Source organism: Mesitornis unicolor, unplaced genomic scaffold (assembly GCF_000695765.1).
Source record: "Mesitornis unicolor isolate BGI_N332 unplaced genomic scaffold, ASM69576v1 scaffold50221, whole genome shotgun sequence".
NCBI lineage: Eukaryota > Metazoa > Chordata > Aves > Mesitornithiformes > Mesitornithidae > Mesitornis > Mesitornis unicolor.
This window is the reverse complement of record NW_010164084.1, coordinates 748-12925: the sequence shown is the minus strand read 5'-3', so window position 1 is coordinate 12925 and position 12178 is coordinate 748. Positions and strand designations below refer to the sequence as shown.

Below are 12178 nucleotides of genomic sequence, written 5' to 3'. Positions count from 1 at the left end.
TTCCCCCATCAACTCATGTGCTGTTTCCAAACTAATTCCATTTTCCCCCTGCTGGCTTCACTTTTTGATTAAATTCTTGAACAGCCACACTTGTCATCAAATGTAGAAGTAATAAGTAATTATGTAGAACTAATAGATTACTCCAAAATAACAACCAAGTTTCATGTCTGTTATCTAGTTTTCAATTATTTTGAGTGAGTGCAATTCAAAGCATCAAAAAAATCAATACAATTTACACTCTGGGGAAACAGGAAGGCAAATTGAAACCATTGCTGCCTCCAGCAATGTCTCCTCTGCCATGTTTTGCACTCACAGAAGTCAACAGCTTCCCTCCATTCATCCAAGCTCTGCTCATCAATGCAAGACACTTGCAATCTTTGCCAGGATTACCGCTTGTGGCACAGGCGCAAGAAACCAAACCCACAGAAAATGTGATAAACATTATACTGTCCCAGTCGTAAGCATTCCTTGGGCCAACAAACAGAAACTAAGAGGAAAGGGTCCACCACAGCAAGGACTTAATGCAAAGAAACATTCCAAGTGGGCGGGAACCAGATGGCAATTGAGCAGACGGCAAATTTTTATTGTAAATGTAGCTAGCTTGGTATGACTACATTTCCTCTATATAAAAAGCATTCCAAAAGGGAAAACAAGAGGGGTTTTGCGGACAGTTGTGCCGGCATGCAACATCTTCAGAAATTAAAGAGCATGCATGACATTTCTCATAGCGATGCTGGTAACTGTAGTAAGAGAACAATGACAGCTCTCTCCAAGTCGGCAGTCTGAGCTTGGAACCATGCAGGAAGCAAACTCCATTGGGATTCAGTACAAGGTTAGTTTAAAAACCCACCACTGATAGTAACACAGTGTAGCAACTGTACTGGAACCAGGTTTCATCACCTTCATCCTTCAAACACCCCCACTACTCTCCCCAGCACTGAACTGGCTGCCAATAGGTCAACATCACAGTCGTTACCAGACTTTAACTGTACCCTTTTTAATTTTTTTGTTAAAAATGTCATAAAGACACCATGAATACAAGTACTGCAGTTACATCAATACAAAAAAAGCAATACAAATTAAGCGGCTGAATACAAAAATACATTGAAATACATGAACACCACAATGTAACTTATAGCACTAATCAGAGTTGTGTATGCGTGAAAAAATTAAATAAAAACCTTTTTCTGTATTAGACAACTTCGGTATTCTCCACTTTTAACAGTAACTTTCTTCTAGTTATGTACTTCACAATTTCTTCTATATACAGCATAGAATAAAATACTTTTAAAAGATATGACATTTTTAATCCTCAATATGTGATATAGGTCTCTTTTACACTAAGAATATTGACTGCATGAATAAAAACTGTCAACGTCTTACATCAACTGATCTGAAAAGGAGGATCAACATTTTCCTTTTAAATCATTTCCATCAGTTTTAAATCAGTTAGTAAGTTTGGCTTGATGCATCAGACAATCCTTGTCAAACAGCGTCTCTCACAGTAATGTACATACTATTGCTTGTATCTATACAATCATACAAATGTGGCAATCATATCTAAATGTCATTTATGAAAGGGACAGCTCACACATATACAGGGCTTCGGACTTTCTTAATGACTTATTTACAATGAAAGTGCTTTTATCAGCTCTAATACGATACATGATTGGGATTTTTTTCCTACATGTCAATTATTAGTCTCCCTGAAATTGGAAAAGTATTATATAGAAAATACCACAGCTTTGCAAACACTATAGCATACTGTATAACTGCATGTGGTTCTGAGATTAGCAGCTGAAAAGTGTTGATAATTATAATTTAAAAATAAATAAAAGCAAAGAGGTAAACCAGTTACAAAACAGCAGAAAACTGCAATATTCACAACAGTAAAAAGACTTAAAATCAATTGCTAACAAAATGGTGAAGCAGTTGGATCAAAAGTCTTGAAAACATCTTTTAAGGACTTATCATCCGACTCCCCATTCGGATCGCTCTCCTGTGTCTGAGTTACCTGTCCTGGCTGTCTAACCTGCCTCGGGTCGCTGTACTGCGGTCTGATTAATCCCGATAAAGCTTGGATAGGAAGATTATGCACCGCAGGTGCAGTGCTGGAGTGTTTAGCCTGAGATTTACTGGTGCTATTTGCTTTATCTGAAGTAGCTTCTGCTGATCCTTCTGTATTTTTTTCCACATTTGAGGCAGCCTTCTGTAGCGATGAATCCTCTGAGAGACCAGGTTCATTTTTACCAGAATTTTTCAAAATACTTTTTTTCTGGTTCTCTCCGTTCTCTCCCGAACTCGCGGGAGTCGTGTCCGATGACGAGCTGTGATCTCTTGGATCGTACAAACTAATACCGCTCAGTATCAAGCCTGGACTTCCCAGCTTAACACCACTCGATGATAATTTGGGGGCGTACGGAGGCAGAGCATCTGGGTCAGGTTTAGTAGTTGCAGTTTCTGAGGGCTGCGATGAGCCAGCGGCAGACCTGGCAAGGCGGGGGTCAAACTTCGGAGGGTGTGAATCCTTCGCAACTCCATGATGCGTATCTGCACTTGACAGTCTGTGGAGTCTGGGATCGACATTTTTTTGTAAGCGAGGATCTCCTAATTTGCTTGAGCTACTGGCATGCGACTCTGCAGAAGGATCCAAATAGCCGCTCCTGCCTGTTAAGTTGTTTTTTGCCTTTGCAGCGAGTCGTGGGTCAGCTGGCATCGCGTTTGGGTGGGGATCGTTTTTCAAATTCCGCAGTTTATTAAGTCTCTGATCAGCAATGAGTGGAGGAAGAGGTAAATTGATTGAAGAGACGGGGTCGGGCTTAGGCAAAGGTATTGGGAGCAAGTCTTCAGGCGCCCACACAATATGCTTGGCAAAGTTTGGTTTCATCAGGGTGACATCCATTTTAATATGGCTGAACTGCCTCAGCTGAGATCGGGGATCCCTTAGCGTTACACCAGGCAAAGGTTCCAAAGGTATCAGAAAAGCTCTTTCTCTCAGTTCTCTTTCCGAGTCCTCTTCGTCATCGTCCATCCCTTTTTGCTTGACTTTAACTCCTGTGTGCGTGTGGTGTACATCTACCTTTGCTCCCCCAAGGGATGAGCTGGCGTGGCTGCCCTCGCTGACCTTGTGCATCCTGGGATCTCGCAGCCGTGGGTCCATGGATGCGGATTCAGGCTTTCTGGGGTTGGACCTCGGAGAGGCCCGAAGTCTTGGGTCAGCAGCCTGAGGCCCCACACCTTTTTCTTTTGCCAGCCTCGGATCAGTAGGAATACCAAGCACGTGCTGCTCTGTGGAATGTTGCTGCCGATTCCTAAAATTTTCACTTTGCTTCTTTAAGGTTTTTAGTATTGATTTAACACTGCTCCCCTCTTCCTCTTCACTACTGGAATACCAGTTGACATTGTCATCTTAGGAAATAAAAATAAAAATATTCAAGCAAATGATCACCAGGGAATAAAACACAATTACTCATATAAAGGGTAACTTCTCAGTAAAATCAAACTGAAAAGGCCTGATATTGAGTCATCACTCCCTGTATTATAACAACCATAATATAAAATGACAAAAATCAATTTAAATGAAGAACTGACATAATAAAAAAATAGAGCTAGTTGAGATACTCCCAAATTCTGCCGCATTCTCTCCATATACCTCTCTGTCAGCTGACTTGGGAAAATAACCCACTGACAAAGAATTACTTCTATCAGTACTATGGAAAAAAAGGAACATTTAAAATCTGTCTTGATGAAAATGCATTGTGGGGTGCAGCAGGGAGCAGGCCAAGGGGCAAACATATCTGCGTGGCTGAATCTGATCTGCAGGCCTATTGCTTGTCCAGGTTACAGAAGAGACGCTTAGATTAAACACTGCAAATTTCAGATATCACAGAGGGAAAAACACTGCTCTAGAGAAACAGCATATGCAAAAAAAGATTAAGAGGCACAACTGAATAAACAGAATCTAAGATGCACTTGCAGTACTGGCAGTTAGAAATAATAACCTTTCTGTTTCAATCAGGGATTTTAATAAGCAATTGAGCTATCAACAACAGAGCCTTTTAAAAGTACAAACTATATTTTAAAATTATCCACGGTTCTTTCTACTTCGAACTGGAATGTATATTCAGCTGAGAATATTATTTGAGTTGGCAATTGCACATTCACAGTAATTCGTGCACCAGGCTTGTTCCAGGCTAATACATGATCAGTAAGTGTGTTTAGAACTCTTAACAAAATTATCTTTACCTTCGTCTTTGCTCATCACCCTCTGACCCTGGCTGCTGACAGAGTCTCCATCTCTTTGATGCTTTTGACTAAGTCTTACATAAAGGGCCTTCTGCATTGCTGGAAGAAAATCTGGTACGTTAATGGCTGGTTTATGGCCCATATGGCTACTCATGCAGTCCGACTCGCTTCCACCTTGATGCGACTCTTGAGCCATGAGGTGAGCCTGGTGATCTGTGAATTCTCCATGCCATGTTCCATCTGCAGTACAAAAAAAACCAAAAACCAAACTGTTAGAAGCCATCCTATACAAGCTTTTACAGCAGAGGAGAGAAAACATAAAATGCAATAAAGCAAGACTAATGTGACTTATATTACATGACTGGAAAATGTCTGCTGAAAAAGCTGAAGATATTCCAGGAGGTTTGGCTCTTTCTTGCAGCTGCTCAGCTTTGAAGCCGTGATGTTTAAATACCACACAACTGCTAAGCACCTCATCAAGGAACAACAAATTGTAAATGTCCTTACCACCAGAGTTATTAGCTGGCTGGAAGTTATGCACGGCTTGATGAGAATAGTAATTGTCATAAAAATCAGCTGGGTTCTGAATAGGCTCGTAATTCATGTTGGGCTGTCGTTCACCAGGCATCTGCTGGTACTGTGGCCCCGGAGGACAGTGATTCTCTCTCGGCATATTCACCATATGTCCTTGAACTCCTGGGGCATTGTAAGACCCACCAAGACCTGGTGGGGTGAGAGGTGGACCACCTTGCTGTCCTTGCATAGGCATACCACTCTGGTTCTGCGGTCCGAGAAAGCCTGGTGGAACACCCTGAATGGGAGGACTCTGCGGCATGCCTGGGCCTTGAGGCCCTCCACACGGATGATGTCCAGGAGAACCTGGGTGCATTGGTGGCCCATTATGTCCTTGTGACATGCCCGGTCCCGGCCCTGGACTTGAACCTGGATTATACATATGCTGAGAATGTGGGTCATTTCCCTGAAACGGTGGTCTTGGTGGTGATCCACTGTTATAGAAGGTCGGTGGCCTGGAGGCAAAAGAAAATTAGTCAATCAAATTTTGCACCTACAAAGATCGACAGGCTGTTAGCTGCCTCCTCCCCCTCCTCACTCTTAACAGATGCCTGTTCATACTTATTTGATCCTAAGTTCGATAAAAATCTGAAAGAAACAAAATAATTTTCAAAGACAGTGACTATATACATTACATATATATCGTAACACATGACAGAGCTTGGCTGAAAGTAGAACATTTTTCCAATACTGCCACACGCAGAACTGGACATTTCCTGCAACAAGAGTATTAAATATCCCAAGGCCAACAGCCTCCACCAAGAGCATCCATTGGCTTCGGTCAAGAAAAAGCAAACTATAAAAGGATTTTAGAAGAGGATGGACTTTGCTCAACCTGCAAATGGAGACAGGCAAGGCGGGCACAGAGCCAAAACAAGTGCCAATGGAGTGACTTTCTGAAATGTCAAGGCTCAGTAAGTTCCCTTCTATGGAAAGCATTTAATAAGTCAATAATTATGATAGCCAATATTTGACAGATCATTAGCTTAGCAGTACACTCAGAGGTATATACTTATGACAGAAAAAAAGAGCATTGTTTAAATATTTATGCAGCCGCATTCTAAGGAGAGTTGTATACAAAATTCTGAAACGTACTTTTTTCCAATTTTGTGTGCTAAATCCACAGTAGGCTTCACAACTATTTCAAAAAGAGATGGGATTTTCTTATAGTCTCCTGAAGGATCTTGATAATTTTCTATGTCAGACTCAGAAAACGGATATTGCTCTGGTGGGGTTGGCAGAAGTCCCACACCTGGTGGTGGCTTAGGGAGAGGAACTATGCCACGCTTTCTGAGCTCCTCCAGTTCTTTCTCATCTTCATTTTGTGGTTCCTCCTCGTTATTCAAAACCTAGAACAAAGCAGTGTAGCAAACGCTTCATTCATTTTGCAGAACACACAATTCAATTTAGTCTTGCACTTTCCATTTAAATAGAATTACCTGCTACAACACTGCTATATATTGACATCAAACTTAGAGGAACTGTCAATCTATGATTACTTGTTTTGCAGGACACCGATTCACAGTCAGGAAGACAACTACTTCTGTAGTCAGGAAGGGACGGCTTCACACAAATCCATTTCCTTCAAACAGTAATTTTAAATGACAGAATTTGAAGGACTTAGTCTAAGATTCATAAAGTTTCTAGTGTTAAATTCACGTCACTGTCCTGCTAAGGCCTGTTGTACAGTAACGGGAGAGAGACACAAATAGCCTAATTAAAACAAAGGTCAGGATTTCATGAATCATTCAGAGACAACTCATTCCTTTCTCCACCCTGAGTGCTGAAGTCAGTCAGATGATATCTAACTTCCAGACAGCTAAACATAGACAACATGAAAGCCACACTAATTGTTACAGAGTATGTGAAGATTTCCATAGCAAGGGATGCAAAAAAAAGTTCAGAAGCAGAAACATGAGTTGTGAAAATAAATTAGTCTGACAGGACTGAAAAAAAACTGAATAACTGATGGCAAGTGGAATTCCTGGTATTGAACCTTGTCACAGACTTACTGTGCTGAAGAGCAACAGGGAAGAATAACACCATTAGTGTTCAGCATCACACTCCTCAAGAACCCCACGGAAATTTCCAGCAACCTCCCCCCTACTCAGCAACAAACTTTGTGTTTACAGACTATGAATTGCTCACCTTGTCCAACAGCTCTTTTGTTTCTGCAGTCAGAGGAGCATGAGAAAATTTGCACTTATCTCCTTGATAGCATTTTGCTCCTGTGTGGTAGAACTTGCAAGGGAATTCATGTAAGCAATGTATTAAGGATTCCCAACAAAGCTCGATTTGCAGTTTGTACTGTTCAGCAAGTTTATGAAATTCAGCTGGCAACTATCCTTTAATTCTTCACCAATACTTAATGTTTCCAAAGCAATATCTTGAATTTTGAAAGCTAATAACCAACTTAGCTCCTAGTTCCATTTAACTTTCTACTAATAATTACTAATTACTGCTGCCTGAATGTTATTTTTGACTTGATTCTAAAATTGTGATTAAAAAGATGAAGGTCTCAGTTCCAGAATAAAACACAAGTCCTTTACAACAAACAAGAACATATCAGGGTTTTAAAAGTATGTGGACAAATGCATCTAATTCAAGGCGGTTTATCTTTTTAAATATTAAAAATCCTTAAAAAACGCAAACAAACCAGTAATTTTATACATATTCTCTCCTCCAGAGTATTTGAGCAGCAGAATAATCTTCTTGTAGTAAATCTACATAGACTTTGGTATGGTGTCTTAAGTGAAGACATAGCTACCTTTAAAAAATCCCTTATATCAGTTAAGTGTAAACATAAATTTCCAGTTTAATTCAAGTTCCTTTTTTTAAAGGATATTGTGCAAATAAATGCAGTTCTCTCCTTTGGTGCAGTAACCCTGTATGTAGAACTTGCAGATTTCCTTTTTCTTTTCAATCTCTGCATCATGATCAAATTTACACTGTTCTCCCTATAAATAAAAAAACAAAACAAACCCATATCAATCTGAAATGCTGAATAATTACATTCTATATTTAAAGAAAAACATTTAAACACATTTAAACACATACTTTACCGAACTTATTTTCCATATAAACAATTATGCACTTGATCAGAAAATCTGATTGTTTAAAGGGTATGCAGGAGAATTTTTAAAAGTCCAACAAGCAAGTATTAAGACTCTTCCATATAGGGAAAATAGAGTCCAAATAATATCAAGTTTATATCAACCATATCATGTTATACATAAGGATTACTTTGCTGGAGAGGTTTTTTGCGTATTTTTTGTATTAATTTTCATGAAAAATAAACAAGTGCCCTTTCAGCTCCTTGTTTTAAAACTGAAGGTGGCAGCAAATACTCATCTTACTGAACAGAGCATACTAAAATTCATAAAGGCAGCAACAAATGCATTAGTTTCAATTCCCCTCTGGTTTGGGGAAAAAACATACTAATTTTCACCTTTACTTTCACCATTTGAAAAAGAAACAGAAAATGTTCTATCTCTACATACACAGAGTAACCAAATATAAATGACGCACTCACTTATTCAAGAAGCACGCAGTTTTTCTTAAGTGTGTGTTCTAACTGACTGAACTAGTCTGACATCAGAGGATTCAGCTCCACAGCAGCATAAGCTTCAAAATGAAGCAAGAGCCATTTTTTTGTTTGTTTATGTAATAAGATACTGTCTTGCTAGGGCTTTTGCTTGACAGCTGACAGCTCTGAATAGCATTCTCTTCTTTCTGCTGCCTCCCACTTGCTGGCTGAAGGAAGATGATTGTTTGGTAGGGGAACTATTACTACATGCTCACTATTTACTTTAAAAAGAGAAATAATTTAGCATAATTAAGCAACTCCTTCAGTGTTTCAAAATTAGCAGTAGCACATAAAAGAGAAAAAAATTCTAATACATTCAGAAATCATTGCCTATTTACAGATTCCATACTGGTAAGATGTGATGTATATTTACATATGATACATTGTCAGTATAAGTTTGTGGTGCTATCACAGATGTTTTTACTGTATATACTAATAAGCAAACACAATAATTTAAATAGAATTTGTTATAATTAAAAACGAAAGGGATATTTTTCCACAAGTACGTATGTTAGCATTTCTCTATAAATATGCAGAACATTAGAAATCAGAACACCGCATTTCAACATTCAAGTTTTCTTTGTATCAGCTGAAGTAAAAAAACCCAGAGCATCTTCTCCCCTACCTCACACCAAAGCAGCAAACCAACAGACACAGCACATAATTACCTTAATACATCTCCCTTCAAGGAAATATTTACAGATTTGTTTGCCTTTGTGTTCCACTGTATGCTGATTTATGAACTCCTGACTCATATTAACCCATTTCTTCATTGGCTTGCCGTCCTGTAAGAAAAACGAACATCTTCCTGATGATTAGTTATTAAGCACATTTGCAAAAATACAGCGTACTTCGTACACTAGCTACCCCAAAATGCGATTAACTATGTCATGATTTAAGTTCTTAAAATTATTATACCCACAGCTCATGGTAAAGGTAAATACACATACTTTTTCTTAGCCACTTTAATACAGTGTCTTTTCTATAAATGCAACCAAATCAGAAACTTTATAAAATACAACAGACACAAGTAACTTCAAAGAACAGACAGAGTATCCCACACTTTGTTTGACAATGCTGGGAAGCAGGGCTGGCTCCTGAGCACCCTGATTAAGAGCACCTCTACAGACAGCCAGGAGCTGAGTAATCATCTAGGCTTCCAGATCACCACCTTAGCCACAAGGATGTACTTTGCCAATCCTTCATCTCCAGATTATCTATCTTCCTTTTTCTTCCATTTAGAAGAAAAATAAATTTGTTTGCTAATAGCATGAGGCAAAGCAGAGAAGCAGCACAATTCAGCGGGAATGTGGTTCTCCGGAGTCATCACGCTGCATCATGAGCACACAAGAGCATCAGCACGCCAAGCATCTGGTCTCATTTTGCTTGGCAGATTAAGCAATGTCACAAAACATTAACATTAAAATGATTTGTGGATTTTGATGACACTGAGAAGCAGTTATCTTCAAGCTAGAAATGCCACTTCTGGATCAGCCAAGATCCATTTCCTACTCTGAATACATTAAATCTAGAGAAATCTCAGCTGCTTCAGACAAAGCAGCTGTGAATCTGATACTTAATCCTCTTCAAGGTTAATGCAAATATCACATAAACATGATGCTCCATCTCTCTGGGTGCACTGCAACCAGCAACTATCCCACACCGCAAAGCCCTTGACACAACAGCCCGACGAAGGCTGAAATGCTCCCACTGTGTCCCCAAGAATACCAGGGACATTGCTGTGTGGCTCGGAAGTCTTGGTGGTTACTCCACCACACCATGCAGCTCAGCATCTGTGTCACAGAATTCATTATTTTGCTGGAGCCAGCAGCCCAGTTTTTTGTTTTCTGCCTGCTGGGACCTGCCTGTAGCTGCTTCCTCACCTCCACCCATCCCCACAGCTTGGGAGACAGTGCTGGAGGACAAGACAAGCTCTGCAGCAACAGGAAGGAGTCCTACAAATGACGTATCATCCTGACAGACCAAACAGCCGCTCTTTTCCCTACCACAAGCAAGGCAGGGAAAGGAACATCTGATGGGGACCACCCAGGAGCCCCAGAAAGTTGTTTCCTCAAACGGGGAAAAATTAACACGGCTGAATTACACACTACTACATTAGCTAGCAGCCAGCCATGTGCATTCTTCAGTGTAGAAGGGAGGAGAACCACAAAACATTTCAGTTGCAGTATACAGGCTTAAATACAATTTGGCATGGATGAATTTGATCCATTAATCACCAATTTTGTATATTTTTTTTTCATTCAGATGAAGGTTGGAGTAACAACTTACAAATACCATGGCAATACTGAACACTGTGTTTTCTCTAATTCCTGGGCAAAGAATTACTAAATGAAAACCAAAGTCGTATATATTTCCATTTCCACAGTCACAGCTATGGAAAGAGAAGGAGAATTCTTCATGATTCAGATGGAAACTGGAAAAAGCTGTGAAGGCATCCATTTTCTTTGTTGAAAAATCTGGGGTGAACAGGTAGTAGAAAACCACCATATTTCTGGTACAGTTAACATTGAAGTTATGCACCATTCAAAACCAAAGCTCATAAACTACTTTCTGCTAGTTCTTCCTAAGGGAAACAAGTTTAAATATACATATTTTTAAATACTCTTCTGATAAATTAAAGCATCCAGTCATTTGAAATAACTACATTAGGAATAAAACTTTAATTCCACACACCTCATGGAAGCCATCAGATCCTTTATTGCCCCCTCGTCCCCTTCCACGATCTTTACGCTTCAGTTTCTTTTGCATTCCACGCCCTCGACCAACATTGTAATTATTACCTCGTTGAGAAATACCTGGAAAACAGCAATGACCTCTTTAAATGACCTCAGAAAGTAAAAATGGTTATCTAGTGACACCAAATACAGAAAAATCTAACAAACTAAATATGACCCTTTTTGCAGGCTGAATTCCTAAATACTGTCTTGAATCATGAGCTGGCAACTACAACTACACCAGGCAATTGCAATCTGTGCAACTGCCTGCTCTTTGAAAAACTCTTCAAATCAATGGCAGACTGACAAACTGAACATAAAATTAGTCTTGTTCAAAGCAGCATCTCACAACTAGGAGTGCAGACATTATTTCTAACCAGTCCAAATACTTCAGATAGTTTGTGCTGCTTGGTCACTTTCTGAACACAGAACCAGTACAACTGGCACCCAAGTGTGCGTGCACACTTCATCGTCACAAGATGCAGGAAAACTGAGATCACAATCTAATAAATATGACAAGAGCTTTGAATATAAAAATGTTTAATGATAACTGTTTGAAAGCCTCAAGAGGCTTCTCCCACAGCTATCAGCAGGCCAGGAGTCATAGTCTCAACTAAAATCACTGAGACAGAGTATCTGCTTAATCATCAATTTTAAAAAAAGCAAACCAGTTAGAAAGCTCTGAGGTCATTACACCCACTTCGGTTGGCAGCCACCCCATGACAGCAAGGCTGATTTCCAGTGAAAACACTTTGACTTCACCTCGAATAACTTGCAGATAGCAATTTTGAAGCAGTATTACCAAGCAGCATGTGAAAAGCCATTTTGGACATGAAAAGCCATTTTTTTCTCAGCTAAAAAGATTCTGCCAATCTTTTGTCAATTTATTTTATTGTGAACCAAAACAGAATGCAATAAATCTTCACTGTAGCAAATGCAACACAGCTCGCTATCTTTGTTTAACATCCAGTATCTTCCCAAGAACTAGTAAGGTATTTATACCGTCATACAAAACCCTGCTCAAACTTTGTCCAGGAGA

General features: G+C 39.6%; 1 protein-coding gene across 1 annotated transcript; it reads right to left on the bottom strand.

Moving 5' to 3' along the window:
* Positions 1–552: 552 nt before the first annotated feature.
* On the bottom strand, positions 553–11216 carry ZC3H6 (zinc finger CCCH-type containing 6). Its single transcript, XM_010194162.1, has 8 exons — positions 11099–11216; positions 9073–9189; positions 7664–7775; positions 6967–7076; positions 5914–6167; positions 4753–5273; positions 4246–4485; positions 553–3408 (listed from the first exon to the last, which is right to left on the bottom strand). Exons 1-8 carry the CDS (start codon positions 11171–11173, stop codon positions 1913–1915), a joined length of 2925 nt encoding a protein of 974 aa, XP_010192464.1. The 5' UTR covers positions 11174–11216; the 3' UTR covers positions 553–1912.
* Positions 11217–12178: the final 962 nt, after the last annotated feature.

Coding starts and splice junctions, on each gene's coding strand:
- ZC3H6 (XM_010194162.1), bottom strand. CDS start 11,173: ATGCAAAAGAAACTGAAGCGTAAAGATCGTGGAAGGGGACGAGGGGGC. Junction 7,077..7,663: donor GAACTGCATTTATTTGCACA/ATATCCTTTAAA, acceptor TACATTGCTTAC/ATGAATTCCCTTGCAAGTTC. Junction 4,486..4,752: donor GCCAGCTAATAACTCTGGTG/GTAAGGACATTT, acceptor TTTGTACTGCAG/ATGGAACATGGCATGGAGAA.